Consider the following 17,644-nt stretch of genomic DNA (forward strand, 5'->3'; position numbering starts at 1 on the left):
AGGCTAATGTCTGGTCTCCCTGCTTTTGTCCTTTTCTCCAAGAGCGGCCTCAGAGGATCTTTCAAAATGTAAGCCAGATCATACTTACTGCTCCCTATCCAAAACTAGTAGTTTCTGGTATCAGAGTAAAAGCCAAAGTCCTCCAAAATCTTTGCAATAGGTCCTACATGATCTGGTACCCTAGAATCTCATCTCCTAATTCTCTTACCTTCACTCACTTATTCTGTCATCCTGTTCTTGCTGCTATTTCTTCAATACACCAGGAGTAGTCCTCTTTAGTATCCTTGAGCTTAGTGTTTCCTCTGCCTAGACTCCTCCTCCCGGACAGACACATGTTCACTCCTTCATCTCAGGCAGGCCTTCCCTGGCTACTCTATAGATAACTGTCATTTCTCACCCCCCACCATCCCCACACACACACTCACCAACACAGAGACTCCTTATCCTTATTTTTCTCCTTCGTATTTACCACCATTATCACTATATATATATATATATATATATATATATATACACACACACACACACACATATATATATATTTTAATGTTTATTTATTTTTGAGAGAGACAGCACAGCAGAGGCAGAGAGCGAGGGAGCCAGAATCCAAAGCAGGCTCCAAGCTCTGAGCTGCCAAGCACAGAGCCCAACTCGGGGCTCGAACTCTCGAACAGTGAGATCATGACCTGAGCCAAAGTCAGCCGCTTAACCGACTGAGCCACCCAGGCGCCTGTATCACTATACGTTTTGCCTATTTGTTTATTGGCTGTCTTCTCCATCTTGAAGACTTAAGAGCAAGTTTTTTGGCTTGGTTTGGGGCACTGCTGTATCCTAATGACCTACAACAGTGCCCAGTACACAGCAGACATTTGAAAAATATTTACTGAATAAATGAGTAAATGAATAACATACTAGTTAGGAGCTTCGGGTCTCATGATCAAATTCTGGATCCATTACTTAGAAGCTGTATGAACTTAAACTAAAGTTACCAAATTTCCCCAAGCCCCAGACTCCTGTCTGTAAAATGAGGTTAAGACTGTCCACCCAAGACTGTTGAGAAAATTAAACGAGATTAACACGAGTGGAATTCAGCACCGTGCCTGGCACTCAGTTGACTCTCAACAAGGTTCATTAAAAGTTAACTATTACATTGTTACCAAATGAGACAGCATGTGTGAGCGCGCATACTAAACGGAAAGCGCTTTGTAAACCTCAGGCAATGCCTTGACTTTCAGAATCGGGCCTCTATGGACTCTTCCAGAGCCGAGTCAGTTTAAAAAAGAAGCTCAATCCCCCTTCCCTTCTCATTGGGGCGGGTCAAGAATTCTACGGCTCGCTGATGTCCTCGCCGGGATCCCGCTCCCAGGAACCCCAGCCCTAGCCTCAGCAGCCCCGCCCCCTTACCTTTCTCAGTCACCACGAAGCACTGCTTCACCGGCCCCACTTGACTGAACAGCTCCTCCAGCTGCTCACTGCGGGCCGAGGGCGGCAGGCGGCCTACAAACAGGGTCAGCCCCGCCATGAGGCTGGGAAACGAAACGCGCGAGACCACAAGCAAACCAGGCCCGCGCACGCGAGTCACGGAGCCGGCTTTAGCAGGCCGACCACGCCAACCTGCCCGGAGATTCCGGAAGTGCTCGTCATTCAAAAGAGTCCGGAGGAAAACATGGTGGGAAGGGAGAAAAAACGTTCCGGAATGAAGGGGGAAAAAAAAAAAAAAAAAAAAGGTGCCGCCCAGTAGCGGAGCTTCTTGAGCGGGTCTCCACCCCTAGTCCCAGTACTTTCGCCCCGTCCCCTACACCCTGGGCTACTGTAGGGAACAGGTATCGCTAGCTCCTACCCAGTTTATTTATTTATTTTGTTGTTGTTGTTGTTGTTTTTTAAGACAGAGAGACAGAGTGTGAGCATGGGAGGGCAGAGAGAGAGGAGACACAGAATAGGAAGCAGGCTCCAGGCTCTGAGCTGTCAGCACAGAGCCCTACACGGGGCTCGAACTCACAAACCATGAGATCATGACCTGAGCTGAAGTCTGACTCTCAACCGACTGAGCGACCCAGGCGTCCCTCTCCTACCCAGTTTAAAATCTCACTTCCAGGATTATGGATCCCAAAGTACCACGGCAGGCAGAGGAAGTCGTTTTTTTGCTCGAGGCCTTACATATATTGGCTATTTAATAAATACTTTCTTTAGGGGCACCTGGGTGGCTCAGTCGGTTGAGCATCCGACTTCAGCTCAGGTCATGATCTCTCATGTTTGTGAGTTCAAGCCCCACACTGGGCTCTGTGCTGACAGCTCAGAGCCTGGAGCTGCTTCGGATTCTGTGTCTCCCTCTGTCTCTCTACCCCTCCCCCGCTCATGCTCTGTCTCTGTCTCAAAAATAAATAAACATTAAAAAAAATTTAAAAAAAAGATTTATGAAGCCCCAGCTCCAAATAAATAGTGTATGCTCAAAAGAAAACACCAGTTATTTTTAAACACATAACTCAAGAGACGAAGTACTCAAATACAAAACAGATTTTTAAGGCTGTGGGGTTAATCCTATCCAGGATAAACAGAAACAAATAGACAAAAGAAGTAAGGTGGGTCATTGAAATAAAGTTGGTTTGGGATTCCACATTCCTCCCTCTTCTTTTCTGCTCCTCTTCTACCCACTCACCAGTTTAGAAATCAAAATTCTATCCCCAAAAACTAAACTGCAAGCTTCAGGGCTCTAGCTATAGGAAAGTCTTCCCAGTGCTGGCTGCAGTATACACAGGGTAAAGAACCCTTAGAGGGCTGTTCCAACATCCCTTTGGGCTACCCCTACAGTGCGGTTTTATTATTATTATTTTTTTTAAGTTTATTTATTTTTGAGAGACAGAGAAGAGAGAAACACAGAATCCAAAGCAGGCTCCAAGCTGTCGGCACAGAGCTCCACGCGGGGCTCGAACCCACAAACCACCGCAGGATCACGACTCAAGCCGAAGCGGGAACCCAACCGACTGAGCCACCCAGGCGCCCCCCTACAGTGCTGTTTTAAATGAGTGTTGTCTCACTCAGACCATCCTTAGAGAACAAAACAAAACTGTGTGCCTGTGCCCAACAGGGGGCAGCAGCCACTCACTCACAATGCGGAGGACTTCTCTGTCCCCAAAGGAGGACATCGATTTCAGATACCCAGTTTCCGACCTGGCCCCCCCCCCCCCCCATCTCGGGCTTCCAGCCTCAACCTCAGCCCCTCCCCTCCTACCCATTCACATCTGGGAGGCCACGTGGTGCTTCAGTCAGGAATATTTGCTCATCCATCTACCCAGGACACACGCAGGGTTCTTTATTAAATAGCAGGAATTGTGGTGCCCTGCACCACATCAGCAATGTGGCTTCCAGGGGAAATAAATTGTTGGCTTCTCTCTCATCCATCACTGTGCAGGAGCCCGGAAAGGAAGGAAGAAAGGCCTGGGCTGTGCTCTCTCCCAGCCAGCCTCTCTCAGGCCCCATCCCTCTGGTTCCCTTCCCCCTTGCAAGCCAAACCTTCATACAATACCACTTACTTCTTGTTCTTAGCACCTCTCACAGCTGTAGTTAGTGCTATTGTAATTATTTATATGATTGGCTCTTTTATTTAATATTTTATTTTTAAGTCATCTCTACACCCAACGTGGGGCTTGAACTCAAAATCTCAAGATTAAGAGTCACATGCCCTACCGACTGAGCCACCCAGGTGCCCTTGCTATTAGTTCTTCAATGTCTGCCCTCCCCCAAAGGCCTTCAGGTTCGTAAGTTCCGGGCTGGTGTCCACCTCGTTCACCTCTGTCTCTTCAGCACCTAGCACGTTGTAAGCATTCAATAAAATGTTTTAAAGACATTGAGTAAACAAGGGTGAGTCTGTCTCTCAGTCCCCTGCAGTGCTGAGAACTGAAGCTGAAGGGTGTACGCATTAGGATCTACCTGGCTCCTCTGGGAAACCTGCTTTGGTTAAGGGCTGAGGCATGGGACAAAAGGGAAGGGTTGTCTCACCAAAGTATTGGCCTCTATACAAAGTCGAAGGGCTGGGGTCATTCTTGCTGAGGAAAAGCAAAGAAGTTGGAGCTGGTGAACACTGAGCTATATCCCTCCTCCTTGTCTCACCAGCCCCATTCAGAGCCTCCAGACAGAAAAGGAGTGGGTGTATGGAGGGGGGAGAGACAGATAGACAGGCCAACAGACTGACTGGGGGTATGTGAGCTAGGACTGCTCTATCAGAGCGCGTGTGCATGAACTCCGGGGTCCCCTGGTGGGTAGAGTGAATGAGCAGGCTGGCAAGCATTAGGGCGAGGAAGAGGTGGCCGAGAGTTGAGTGTGAGCAGAGGCAGATGGGAGCATAAGTGGGGAAGAAAGGGAGCAATTTATCCGAGCAGCAAGCACTCCTTGCATGAGACAAAGCAGCTCCGATGCTGGGTCCGCTACGGGCGGCTACGACAGCAGTGAGAAATGCCTGTAATTAGGAGGCTGGCAGTTCTCTGGGCCTCAGCCCAGAGTGACTATGCAGCAAGAATTTCTGAGCCAAGTTGAGCCAGGTGATGGAGGAGACACGGTCAACACCACTCTAGTTCCATCCCCCACGGTGCCTGCCCCTCCCTCTTCTCATTGTCTTCCCTACTATGACCCTCACTCTCCCCAAACATCACTGACTCTTCCTTCCTCTGAGGTTCCAGACCCTGGACACGCCCCTCAGGCAAGACAGATCTTCATGTGCAAGGAGAGCAGTGCATTAATTCTTCCACTAGTGCGTGGACCTGGTCTGGTGAGGGCCCACCCCTCCGGGCCTCTCTGCTTTCCTTCTGGGTCCCCCGCCTTCCTTCTCGGATTCCCAAGAGTTGATGGGCAGACTTGGAAGAAAAAACACTCCCATTCCTGTTTTTCCACTTCAAGCCCGATATGTTGTGCCCCTCTAGGTTTCTGTGATGTGCGAGACGTCTGCCAGAGCACCGGCAGATTTTCACTTTCAAACCTAATCTTACGACCCTGTTTTGGCGCCACTCCGAACTTCCTGCATTTTAGCCAAATGACAAATGCACTCTGCAGAGCGCAGAGCCAAATGCTCTGAACAAGGGAGGGGTTACAGAGTGCCTGGTGGCCAGGGTCTCTGCACGGTGAGTTCTGCTTTGGTGAGTAGGACGGGGCAGGGGTTTGGGAAAGGCAGGCTTTCTTCAGGGAGGATCTGCACCTGTGGGAGATGAGTGCCAGGGAAGAGGGTTTGTGAGTCCGACCTTGAAGAGGCCCTATTGGTAGGTGGAGCAGGTAGTTTCCTCTGTGAATCCAGAAATCCTCTGTAACATGGCAGGGAGATGGCTGGGGATCCCAGATCAAAGTGATCCAGCCCTCGACGTATCATTTCCGTGAAGGACTTTACCACCAACTGGTCCCTAGCCAGCTGTCCACCACAACCTGCAGCCAGGCTCCTAGGAATGCAGACACTTCCACCAGTGACCGTGGAGTTCCCGCCTCACCTCTCAAGGCCGGTTTCATCTCTGACAAGCCACTTCCCAGAGAGTCAGAGGGCCTTCCAGGGGTCACTCCCAGGACCCTCACTCATTCCAGCTACAGGACAATACTTGCAGTCAGGAAGGAGGGTCCCTGGGGTCTGAGATGAACTCACCCCACCCCAACACCGCTTCTCTTCCCGAACTGATGGAACCGCTGCTGCTGTTGCCTCATCTAAGCTTTTCCAAGAAGATCAGACCTTTCTCTGAAAATATTTTATTGATAAATTAACTCTGAAAGCGTTCACCTCCCACCCAACTGCTGTAGAGTCTCCTAGATGAGCTATGGACCCTTCTATGGGGAAGGATCGCATGGAGGACAGGGAGGCTCACTCATACAGGAATGGGATTCCTGGGTATGGCAGAGGTGGGTTTGGGGACTGAAGCCGGTCTCGAGGTCCTCTGAGGACAGCCCCTCTCACTCAGCACCAGAGTGGGGAGTGGTGGTCAGGAGTGGAGCACCTTGGGGCTTTATTGCTGGTGAATGCCAAGGAAAGTGGGACCCCTGCCAGCCTAGAATTGCAGCAGAGGGCATCAGAGCCCAGGGCTCCAGAGGAGGTGGCACTAATTCCCAATCAACAGAGCCTGGCTGCTGACCCACCCACCCAGGGACCCCTGGATGGAGAAGGAAGCGGGGAGAGGTATCTGAGCCAGGCAGGATTGAGGAAGGGTTACAGTGTGCAGGTCTCGGGCAGAGCAGGCGCCAGGAGGGGGCGTAGGCTGGTGCACCTAGGGGGGGCGCCTCTTCACAGGTCTATGGTGTCGCTGCCCACGCTCAGCTCGTCGATCTGTCGGCAGGCGTCCAGGAATTGCTCCTGCAGCAAAGCTTCTGCGGCCTGCAGCTCAAGAGTAGGCTCTGGGGAGTCGCGGGAGGGTGGGGACAGGGCCTGGTAAGAGCCTGAGCCCGGGAGGCTAGGGCTGCTTCCCGAGGGCCGCGGGGGACTGAGGACGCAGACCAGCGGACAGCGTGGAGGCCTGTCGGGGCTGGAGCATAGCAGCATGGACGAGCTGTCCCTCGAAAGTCCGCACAGTGAGCCGGAAGAGGCGCTGCTGCCCGCGGGCCAGGCCCCGGGAGAGGGGAGCTCCTGCGGTGCGGGAGAGCCAAGGGCCTCCTCAGACCTCTCCTTGGGTCCGGCCCCGGTCTTCGCCCCCAACGAGGCGGTGCGGTAGAGGCCCAGCCCAGGCAAGGCTTCCCCGTAGGCAGGGCCCTGGAAAAGGCCGGGAGTGAGCAGGGCCTCGCTGCAGAGGGCCTCCTCAATGCTGCGCCGCAGGTTGATTGGGGAGGGCGGGCGGAAATCCACGGTGTAATCGCTGCAGGGGGAGGAGGCCGGAGAAGGGGCCGGGTTGGCCGCCGCGCCTTCGAAGCCCCGGCAGCCGCCTCCCTGGAGTAGGAGGTCGGGGCCCGGCCCCGCCAGGGCGCACAGCTGCAGCAGCTCCGCGTCGCCACGCGCGATGGCGCCACCCAGGGGCTCCTTGTCGGGGGGCCCGGTGACCCAGCCCCCGGGCAGCAGTGGGGCCGCGTGGCCCGGGGACAGGCGGAAGAGCTTGGCCCAGCAGCGCGGCGGCACACGGGGGCTGCAGAGCGCCGGGTAGAGGCCCAGCAGCGCCAACGGGAGCGCGACGCCCACCTCGCCCAAGCGCAGGCCTAGCTGGAAGGCCCACCAGGGCCAGGGTCCCTCCAGGCCAGGTTGGCCGCCATAGCCCAGGGCGTGCAGCACTTCGTAGCCCTGCAGGGCTCCGCTCAGCAGCCCGAAGGTGCCCGCCACCGGGGCTGTGCGGGCCGCGCGCCGCCAGGACTCGCGCGGGGCGAAGGGGCTGCGCGCCTGCGGCAGAGGGGTGGCGCCCTTGAAACCAGACCCTCCCAGGGGCGCTCCGGCCCGCCGCCGCCTTCCCCCCCAGCAGGAGAGCGCCAGCAGGAGCCCAGAAAGGAGGGCGGCGAGGAAGGCGTGCAGTCCGCGGGAGGCGAGCCGCAGGGGCCGCAGCGGGCGGTGGGCCGCGCTCCCGAGGGCGGCGGCGGCCGCCAGCCCCAGCCCCAGGAGCAGGAGCGCGGCCAGCCCGGCGGGACACCGCGGCGGGCGCGGCCGGGCCAGCAGCAGGCAGGCCAGGCCCAGGCCGGCGGCCAGGCAGGGCAGCGGAAGGTCCTGCAGCAGCAGCCAGGCGAGCGGGGGCAGCCGGTCGCGGTGCCCATAGGCGTCGTAGAAGAGCGGGAAGGCCCGCGTGGTCCCGGCCGACAGCAGGAGCAGGTCCAGCAGCGCCAGGCAGGGGGCGCCTGGCGGGCAGCGCCAGGGCAAAAGGGCTAGGGCCAGCAGCGCCAGCAGGGCCACTAGGCCGAAGAGCGTGCCTACCCCGTACACGTGGGCCTCCCAGGCCAGCCCCCAGCGAGCTCTGGCCTCTGCCCAGTCGGCCTCCAGGGTCAGGAAGAAGAGGGCCCTCGGGGCCACAGGAGGCTGCCCCTCGCGTTCAGGCAATTCTCCCACGCTGCAGGGCCCTGGCCCACACTCTGGCTGCACGGAAGGCTTCCCAAGGCTGGCAGGAGAGGGGTCATCCGGGCCAGAGGTGGGCCTGGTGGGGTCTGTGGGCAAAGAACGTTTGTCTGAGGCAATTATGCAGCCCTCCTCCTCCCCTCCCCACAGCAGGTGACCTGTATACCAGTCAGAGTCTCATAGCATCTAGGACACCCTTGTCTGAAATACAAGGCTCACCCTCTCAGCTGCTCGCCTTCCCCTCCCCATCAAACTCCTCACACAACACTTTCAGCTCTCATCCCTTCCCCCCCATCCCTAACCCACCCCCCACCCCCGCCCCCTGCTTTGTTCGTTTCCCTTCATCACTCTGTGATTCTACTGAAAAGAGTTTTTAAGAAGCCACAGAACTTTACAACCGGAAGGACCTGGAGAAGCCCCCTCTAGTTCAATCCTCTGACGGGAAAGAAAGCTTGATGAGAACAAAGATTTTTGTTTGCTTTGCTCACATCTGAATCTCCACGCCTAAAATGGTACCTGGCCCAGAGTTGGCACTGAGCAGATATTCGCTGAATAAATGAATCCTCTTTTTGCCCCGTGAAAACACCGAGGCTCTACAGAGAAGCGAAGTGACTTGTCCAAGGTCACAAATCGGCAGAGCTGCCACTAGAATCCAGACTGAAGCACCAGTCTGAGCCTCTTCTCGTGATTCCAGAGCTTTTTCATGACACTGATTTGCTTATCTCTTATTCTGTGCCCCTGACTCCCAACTCCCACCTTGGTGCTAAGAGAAGCTTCCCTTGCCCCTTTTCAACTGCCTCCCCCTTTCTGTCTCTTCAGGAATAGCCCCTACACACATATGCATGCAGGCAGCAGGGGGAGAGGTAAGACATTCCCGTCCCCAGCACCTGAGGAGAACACAACCTTTCCCATCCACAGGCCTTCCTGTCTGCCACACCCCCAACCCTTGGCTTACTCATGGCCCTCGTCCCCATCCTGACTCAATCACAAAGCCATTGGTCTAAGACTCTTAATATATAAGCCACTTCAGTTCTCCATTTTATAGGTGACATTGAGATGGACTCCCCGGGGGGGGTCTCAAGGCTACCCTTGAACTCCCAGGAAGGAACCACTGGGAAGATCATAGTGGGATAAGGTGCCATCTTCGTGAGTGAGCCCCTCAGGTGCCCTAGGGTTTGCTAACTTAGGCCCCTAGCCCCACTCTGTGCACCAACACCTTCCCCACCCTCCCTGGGGAAAGGGAAGTCAAGTCAAAGAGGGTGAGGAGTAAGATCCCTAATTTACTTTCCTGGAGCAAGAGAAGAGTTGGAAAGAGATCCAAGGATTCTTCCCACGGCCAAGCAGCAAAAGAAGATGCTTCAGGCTGAACCTCTCCCTACTCCACCTAGCAAGCTCAGCAGAACGGCAGCTGCAAACACTATGGAGGGAGAAACATGGTGGTGAAGGATGGAGACACCCTGGTGAGGAGGGGAAGGTGCACAGGAGGCAGATGCAGAACGAGGGAGGGCGGGTCTTCTGACAGCCAGACCCCTGCCCCAGCAGCCTGGCCGTGCTCCAGCCTTGCCCCAGCTGTACAATATAGGAAGACCCCAGGCGCACTCCCACCCCCAGGCACTGCCAGCTCAGGCTGGGAACATGCAAAACACAGCAATCCTGAGGACAAGGAAAAGGAGCGAGGGGGGCAGAAAGCAGCTCTGGAGAGAGAGGAGGGGAAGATAGAATCAGACAACTGGGGAGGGCAGAGAGGGAGCAGCCAAAAATTAAATATACACAGCTTGCTGCCTACTGCAAATGGCAGTATGTGCCCTGGTTCCTGTTCCATCACATTCCTCAAGTCTGAATTGGGGAAGAGCACCTATTGCATAAGGCTGTTAGGAGGATAAATGGGCGACGTGTCCAAAGCTCCTCCGAGTGCCTGGTGCATAACAAGCATTCGAGATGTGATCGTTGTTGGTATCATCATTATCAGCTAATGTTTATCACCGATCAGTCATCAGTTTGTGTCCGCGGGAGTATGACTATTTCTGGCCTCAAACTAGTTCTTGATTTAACTAACGAAAGGCTGCTGTCTCTCAGCACGTCCTAAACTTGCTTAGGAAGACCACCGTTAGTCAAATGAGCAAACATCAACACATCGTTTCACTGTGCGAACCCTATCTGAAGAACACCATTTGGATGGACTGACCACCCCTGAGTGCCTAATGAAGACACAGACAGGAATTAAAAGGGGAACCATTCAGCTGGGATGGCTTGCTCCTCAGGGGTAGGCATCAGTCCCACATGAACAGGTTCAAATACTTGCACCTCCTCCTTCAACCCCCTTCCTTCGTCCTCTCAGATGCTCTTGCCCAACCACTTCTGGAAAGTGGATGAGTTCGCTTGGCGTTTCCTCAGCTTTAGCAGGCTCTGCCGAAAGGCAATGAGACTGTGCCCGGGAGCCCCACACCCCTCACGGCCTCCTCTTTGCTCACTGTGCAGACAAGTACAGCTCTCAGAGGTCTGTCCTACCTCACCTTCCTCTAGCTCCACTTCTGACCCAAGGGCCAAAAGAAACCCCATCTCTCACCTCTGTCCCAAAGCACTGTGGCAAGGAGAGCAAGTATTGAACGTTACTGAGAAGCCAGAAGAAAATCAAAAGCAGAAAACAGGCAAAGTGTAGGCGTAGCTCAGGTGTCAGAGGAGGGAGTTCTGAACTAGGAGCCTTCCTTCCTTGGGAGACTGGGCATACCCTGTGTACCCGGGGTTGGGCCATGTTGTAGGCAGGGACAGGCAGAGAATACCCAGCTTCTGTCTTTGGAGAGTCCATTTGAGCTCATCGCCTGTTTTCCCACTTGAGGCTTGCCCAGAAAGAGCCCTCGGTCTCCCCCAGAGGAGTCCAGAAGATAGTGACTTCCTAGATCCCTCTCTGGAGGAGCCCTCTCTTACAAGGTAGTCCCACTCTGGCCCTGTGGCCCCTCTTGACCTCAGGGGCAAGAAAGGAGACAGGATGTCAATGTGAGTAATTGGTAAGGTCACAGCTGGCTGGGACGGAGTCAGGGAGAGGGGCCTGCTCGATTTATGGAAAAGTCAGGCCTGATTATCTACCAGCTGCCCAGATCAAAGGGCTGGGGAATCTCTCTCTCCCAATAGAAGCTGTGGTCCATTCAGCGGCCTGGCCCCATTCCTCTCCCCACCCCCACCTCTCGGATCATAGAAGATTGATCCTCTTTGTAAGGGTCACTGGCATTTGAAATACTGGACAACTGTAAAGGGCACAGATGGCAGCCAATCAGAATAGATGTCGGCCAGGGTGTCCGGGGAGTGGAGGGGAGCGAGTGCTCAGGGGGCTAAGCCCAGTGGGTACTTATCAACTGGTAGGAAAGTCTTGCGATATGTTAATGACCTGCACAACTTCTTCCAGCTGCATGCTGGTTCTGTCCAAGGTGAAGGGGACCCAATTCAAAAGAGAGGTCCTAGAGTCAAAGGTTAACCACACCTAGGTTAGAAAGATCCCAGAGGAGACAGGGACTCCCCTTGTCTCCTAATACACTGCTGGCTTGAGCAAGTCCCCTTGGCCTTCTCTTCAAGGGGCCTGTCGCCCTCCTGGGTTTATCTGAGAGAACTAGCCAGGAAGAGGCTGAGTCCCTGCAGCCGTCAGTAAGGAGGGGGGAGGGGGTGGGGCAGCGAGCTGCGCTTCCTCTGATACTGTCCAGACTCATTAAACCTGCCTGGCCAGCACTGTCACCGAGGCTGACAGACCGCCAGCCAGCATCCTTCCCCCGGGGCCACAGAGCCTGCCCCCCACCCCACAGCAGATCTCTGGATGGGGAGGGGACAGCAGCCTCCTCGCCCACGTGCCGGGAGCGCAGTGACTGCTCCAGAGTGAGCTACAGTCAGGTGCTGTGTTAAGTCCGGAACTGGAAGAAGCTGGGGGACCAGAGCTTTCCACTGCGGAGCTGGTTCCTACTGTGAAGGGCTGAGCGGATTCACAGCTATAGTAAATGCTTTGCAGAACAAGGCTGGGCCTAGGGGTCCCTCTTCGTGGCTCCCTTGGCCTCACCTACCGGAGGCTGAGAGTGCTCTCTGCCCTGTGGGTCATGGTGGCCATCACATCTTGGCGCCAAGGTTGCGGGGTCAGAGAGGTAGGCTCTGGAGGTGCATCTGGGATGCAGTAAAGGCAGAACCAAGGTTAACAGCTACTATTTAAGAAACTTCAACTTCATGCCCAGCCTCATGCCAGGAGCTTACATGCTCTGGAAGCTTCACAATAACAAGATAGGTACTATTATTAAGCCCTAGATACTCGAGCAAAGTTAGGCTCAGGAAGAGTTAATAACTTTCCCGAGGTCACCCAGCCAGCTGGTCAGTGAACTGGGATTCTAAGCCAAGTCTCAAGATTCCAGAGCCCCTAGTCTTTCCTCTGCACCACCAGCCTGTCTGGGTGCATGTTCTGAAAGACTCCTTTAAATAAGGGTGGCGTCTGTCTGCTGAAGGTCTTCTCTTCACTGTCTTCCCAATGAGGGGCCCAGTTCTGCCCATATCTGACAACATGTCATGTCAGATCAGACGGCAAAGGAGAGAGCCCCAAGGTTGGGGCGGGGGGGGGGGGAGGGTGGAGAGGCAGGCCAGGCAGACTGGAGTGAAGGGTGGAGTTGGTACTGAGGCGGTGGGAAATCATGAAGGAGTCCCTGTGTCTGTCTGCCTCTGATACATTTGTCTACATCCTGCGCTGCCTGTGGTTGCAAAACTCCCGGAGGACCATTACTTAACTCTGTGTGGGACAGTCCCCAGCAACACTTGTTCTCAGACCATTAATATGTACCGCCATGGTGACGATGAAGAGAATGGTGATGATGATTATGATGACAACGAAATAAAAGAGCCCCAGAACGCCAATGAGTGGCTAGCATGTAGTAACTGCTAAATAAATGTCACGTGCAAGTGAACTGGACACTTACCTAGTGATGCTGTTGCAACCGTGACAGACCTTAGGGAAGCAGCTGGGTCCAAAGGGCCTGAGCTTGGGAGCTTTCTCTCCAGGGGGGTGGGGGGTGGGGACACAGTGGTGCCAAAGAACCCTGCAAAAGGAGCACGTGGGGTTCAAGCACTATCCTGCCAGCCAGTCTTGGCAGCTGGGGCTTTGGAGAAAATCCTGTCCTTCCCCAGATCTTGCCCTAAGGGAGCCAATGTATACCGAACAGGAATTGTAGCCACGTGTACGCTGGGAGCTAAGCTTCAAGGACCAAATCAGACTCAGTATGGCAAAGAGGGCATTTCCCCATAGGAGCAGTGGCCCGTGTCCCAGGCCCCGGGGGGGAAAAGCAACACAGAGTCAAAGAAGACAGGGAGGTCTGATTAGGCCCCTAGCACAGTGCCTGGCACGTAGAAGTGTGCCCTAAGTGTTGCAACAAAATAAACACTCACCTGGAGAATCGGAAACTCTAGAGGCAGAGCTTGGGGATCGAGTGGGGCCTAGAGGGCTTGGGCCTGAGAAGTTCCGCAGCGGGGACAGAGTAGTGCCGAAGAACCCTGCAAAAGGAGCCCGGGCTGAAGCTTCCTCCTACCTGCCAGGCTCCCCGGCAGGGGCTCTTCTCCAGATGGGGTAGGTACTCACCAAAGGGTCCCAGGCGCCCAGCAATCTCTGCCAGGCTGGCCCGCAGGCTGGGCAGCAGGGGCAGCGTTCGATGCCCGAGCGTGGGGGCTGCGCCTGCTCTCAGTGCCATGTCAAACTTCAGCTCCAGCTCGCTCTGGCGGAGCCTGGGAGGACTGGATGGAGGTGCCGTAGCTGTCAGAGCAGTGTCCCAGGTGACAGTGCCCATCCCGGGCTGATAGGGAGCAGTGGGCCGGTCAGTGGGCCCAGAGAGGGGGAATGTGGACTCTGGAGACTGGGAGGAGGCCCAGGGCGTAGAGCTGCCTTCAGCAGAGCCCCACTCCGGGGGGGAGTTCCCAAGGGAGCCCACCAGCAGTTCCCAAATGGGGTCGGTCCTCAGCCCCCTGGCCACCTCTTCCTCTGGCTCCCGGCTGGGCCCAGGAGAGAGCGGCTGGGTCTCTGTGACAGAGATCCCCCAGGCAGCAGCAGGTCCCCGAAGGTGGAATTTGAAGTTAAGTCCCAGGTTGAGAGACAGCATAGAGGCCTCACTCTGAGGTGGTGGGGTCAAAGTGGTGAGAGGGACACCCGAGATGGAGGAGACAGGCTGGGGGCCCACAGGAACAGCAAGCAGGACCCAGCAGAACAGCCCCAGACAGCCATGCCCTGCCATGGCCCCACCCGGCCTTGGGTGGTGGCCTCAGTGGGCAGGGGGCTCAGTTCTTCAGCACCTTTCGAGCTTGAAGATCCTGGAGAGAGGAGAGGCGCTATGAGCGCTCGCTGCCTGGGATCAGATGCCCCAGAGAGAGGTTGCTGATCACAGACAAGCAGGTGGTGGGGACAGGACGCAAAGGGCTCTGCCCAAGGAGAGTTGCCAGCTCCTCCCTCCATTCAGGCCCAGAACAGATCTCTTCCCTGCGGTTCCCCTTCTCTTCTAGCTAAAGCCCCTCTCCCCAAACCCCTGCTCCCCAACCTGCTCAATCTGGGGGCTGGGGCCTAAAGGCAATCAGCCGCCCTCATCCTCCCTGATAGCTGAGGGGGGGCACTCAGACTTCCCGACTCAGATCCTTTCCCTCCCTCTCTTCTGTCTCGCCTCCTGACCTCCCTCAGATATTTATTGAGGCCTACTATGTGCCAAGCACCCTTCTGCTAGTACAACTGTGAGCAAGCAACACTCATGGAGAAGCCTCACGCTGCTCCCACCCCCCACCCTGGGCTCCAACCTGAGATGTTGGCACCCTCTCTTACTCAGACCCCAAGGAACACAGGGCCCTGGGAGGGGCAAAGCGCAGAGCCCAGCGATCAGGCTGAGGTGGAGAAGGCAGCCAGGCTCCCGCCAGAGAGGCAGGGTGCCCTGGTCTGGCAGAAGCTGTCCCTTCGGCCTTTCTCCTCTTTCTTGGGGCTTGGCCTGCTCCCTTCCCCTTAACCCTAGAAGTATTTGGGGGGAGGGGCAGCTTGGCCAGCTCCGGCTTCCCGGGGAAGATGGCCAGGCAGGCAAGCCCCGGCTTCCCGGGGAAGATGGCCAGGCAGGCAAGCCCCGCAAGGGGCTGCTGCAGCCGCGTCCTACCTCCTCCCTGAATACCCCCTCCATGAACACACATCTGGTGGGGGAAGGGGAGGGTGAGCCAGGGATACACGTGCACCCGGCCCCCTTACATCACACACAGCCACACCTAGCACCCGTGACACACTCACCCTTCACACACCCCTGCACACACACGTGTGCACACACCCACATCCGATTCTGCCAAGCCCCCTCCCTCTTAACACGGGTTCAGACCCAAGCTCTGTGAGCTCCCAGCCTCCTCTCTCTCTCTCTCCCTCTCTCTCTCACACACACACACACACACACACACGCACACACACGCCTCTCACAGACACGCACAGTGTATACAGTCACACAGAGAGGCACACACACCCCTACACACACATTCACACACTCCGTGCAGACACATCACACACCTTCGTCCCCCTACACACCCACCGCCCCTCGAAGGCTCGCTCGCTCTCTCGCTCACGCTGCTCTCGCCCTCTCTCTCCCCCTGCCCGGACCCGCCGACCTGTTCCTCTCGCTCCCTCCCGCAGGCGGGTCTCCTCTGCCAAGTCCCCCGAGAACCGGAGGTCGCGGCGGCCCAGGCGCCCAGCTGGACAACGCTCCGCCGAGTCTCGCCCGTTCTCTCGGTCGCGCCCGACGCCCCCTCGGCGAGTCCCGGCGACCGCGGCTACGCCGCCACACTGCCCCCGGTCCGGCTTGGCCCTGCCGGCGACCCGCAGCGCGGTCCCCCGCGGCCGGCCCGGTCCGGCCCTGCGCCCCGCGCTCCCTCCCCGCGGCGCCGCCTCCTGGCTGCGAGCCCCCCGCTCCCCGGCAGAGCAGCCCGCGCCGGGCTCCGCGGCAGCCGCGCTCTGACCGCCCTCCCTCCCTCCGCCAGCTTCCCTCGATCCCGCCCCTCCCTCCCTCTCCCCTCCCCCTCCCCCCCTCTCCCCCCCTCCCCTCCCCCTCCCACCCGCGGCCCGCCCCCTACCCCGGCCGGCAGGCGGGCGCGCACCGCAGCGCCCAGCGCCGCCGCCTCTGTGCCCGACGCCCAGACGTGCGCTCATTCACCCGGCGCCGCCAATCGGCCGCGGCGAGCGCGGGAGCCTCGCTCTCGGCCCGGCGCCGGCCGCCGCACACTCCCTGGGCGGCCCAGCACACACATCCGCACGCCCTCCTTCCCCGGGAAACACAGCCTTGGGCCGAAGCCCCGCGCGCGCACACGCGTGCACACACACACACACACACACACACACACACACACGCGTGCGCGCGCGTACGCGGCAGCCTCCCCCAGGACGGCACCCCGGGCCGGAAGAACCACGGCGTTTGTTAAGCCGTGAGTAGAAGTGTAATATCTCATTAGTCCTCACCACAATCCTCTGGGTGTCCCCATTTCACAGATCGGTAAATTAAGGCTCAGAAAAGTACCGAATTTGCCCAAGATTACACAGCTTGTCAGGGACCTCGTACCCAGTCTCTCTGCTGCCCTCTCTACAACCTGGTGGCTTTCGACAGTTGTACCGCTACACGGAAGTGCCGGCAACACTTCACAGGTGAACTGCAGGATGTCAATCAGTGTGTACCCCTTTTTTTTTTAAACTGATCTCCCCCCAAATACTCAAGAGTTTCAGAAATGTATGCCAGCCAGAATGCTGAGACTAAACTGCATGTGAGGCGTGGATTATAACTTTTTTCCAGCAAGAGATGAAAGGAGAACAGTGAAGTCAGAGTGTGCAGCTTCAGGAATGTGAAAGCCCAGGCCAAGGCCAACCCAGTGTTGAAGATGACAAATGAGCAGAGTGGTCACTGTGGATACTTTATGGACCCTATTATACTGTCCCAGCGACTGATTTAAGCAGTTCCAGCTCTTCTGTTTGTATTATCTTGGGTCTCTAAATCCCTCCAAGTGTTCCTCCAAAAATGCTAGTATTTAGGGGCGCCCGCTGGCTCTGCCGGTAGAGCATGCGGCTCTTGCTCTCGGGGTTGTGAGTTTGAGCCCCACGTTGGGTGTGGAGATGACTTGAAAATAAAATATTTTAAAAATGCTGAAACAAAATAAAAATAAATACTAGTATTTAAAAGTATCAAGAGAACATAAAACAGGGGGCTCCTTGCAACCCATAAAGCTGTCCTTCAAAATCCAGACATCCCGTTGTGTTCCAAGCATTTGTGCTGGATGCTTTAAGAATATCCTCACTTATTCCTTATCACAAGCCAGAGAGAGAAAAATTATTGTCACTGTGCTATGGCCTTAGATGTGACCCTGACCCCTTTTCCATCTCCCCCTCCCCTGCTGCACTGTAAGGTTGGGGAGGGGCTGCTGAAAGAGTTACCTAGGGCAGGTTGTGTCTCAGTCGCAGAGATCTCACATAAAGAGCTCACATAGTCATAAAGAGCTCACATAGAGAGATGCCCGGGTTAGGTGCTCAATGAATATTAGACGAGTAAATAACAAACAAATGAATAATTCTGGGGTCCTTTGGACCATGGGTTGTGTTTCAGAAAGGCATCTAGGGCTCACCTTCTCATCACAGAATCCCTTCAATTGGTGTAAGATAAA

The 17,644-nt window shown here is 56.1% G+C and overlaps 2 protein-coding genes across 3 annotated transcripts in view; both read right to left on the minus strand.

Annotated features, from left to right (window-relative positions):
• RBM28 (RNA binding motif protein 28) overlaps nucleotides 1-1,636 on the minus strand; it is a 31,241-nt gene extending 29,605 nt beyond the window's left edge. The window contains exon 1 of one of the 2 annotated variants that reach the window (XM_030308373.2): nucleotides 1,405-1,636. In XM_030308373.2, the coding sequence (XP_030164233.1) occupies nucleotides 1,405-1,522 (118 nt within the window). In that variant the 5' untranslated portion in view covers nucleotides 1,523-1,636. The remainder of the gene's footprint in view (nucleotides 1-1,404) is intronic. The other variant, XM_030308372.2, reaches the window with a different exon arrangement.
• A 4,066-nt stretch (nucleotides 1,637-5,702) lies between these two features.
• On the minus strand, nucleotides 5,703-14,772 carry PRRT4 (proline rich transmembrane protein 4). The gene is made up of 4 exons (XM_032592533.1): nucleotides 13,578-14,772; nucleotides 13,388-13,492; nucleotides 12,922-13,041; nucleotides 5,703-8,073 (listed from the first exon to the last, which is right to left on the minus strand). Exons 1-4 carry the CDS (start codon nucleotides 14,221-14,223, stop codon nucleotides 6,248-6,250), a joined length of 2,697 nt encoding a protein of 898 aa, XP_032448424.1. The 5' UTR covers nucleotides 14,224-14,772; the 3' UTR covers nucleotides 5,703-6,247.
• Between the last annotated feature and the right edge of the window lie 2,872 nt (nucleotides 14,773-17,644).

Source organism: Lynx canadensis, chromosome A2 (genome assembly GCF_007474595.2).
Source record: "Lynx canadensis isolate LIC74 chromosome A2, mLynCan4.pri.v2, whole genome shotgun sequence".
NCBI classification, from domain to species: Eukaryota; Metazoa; Chordata; class Mammalia; order Carnivora; family Felidae; genus Lynx; species Lynx canadensis.

Bases quoted from the DNA above. Each gene is read 5' to 3' on its own strand.
- PRRT4 (XM_032592533.1), bottom strand. From the start codon at position 14,223: ATGGCAGGGCATGGCTGTCTGGGGCTGTTCTGCTGGGTCCTGCTTGCT. The intron at 13,493-13,577 runs GTGAGTACCTAC...CTCCTTTTGCAG, and splicing joins TGGGCGCCTGGGACCCTTTG to GGTTCTTCGGCACTACTCTG. The intron at 13,042-13,387 runs GTGAGTGTTTAT...CTCCTTTTGCAG, and splicing joins TAGAGTTTCCGATTCTCCAG to GGTTCTTTGGCACCACTGTG.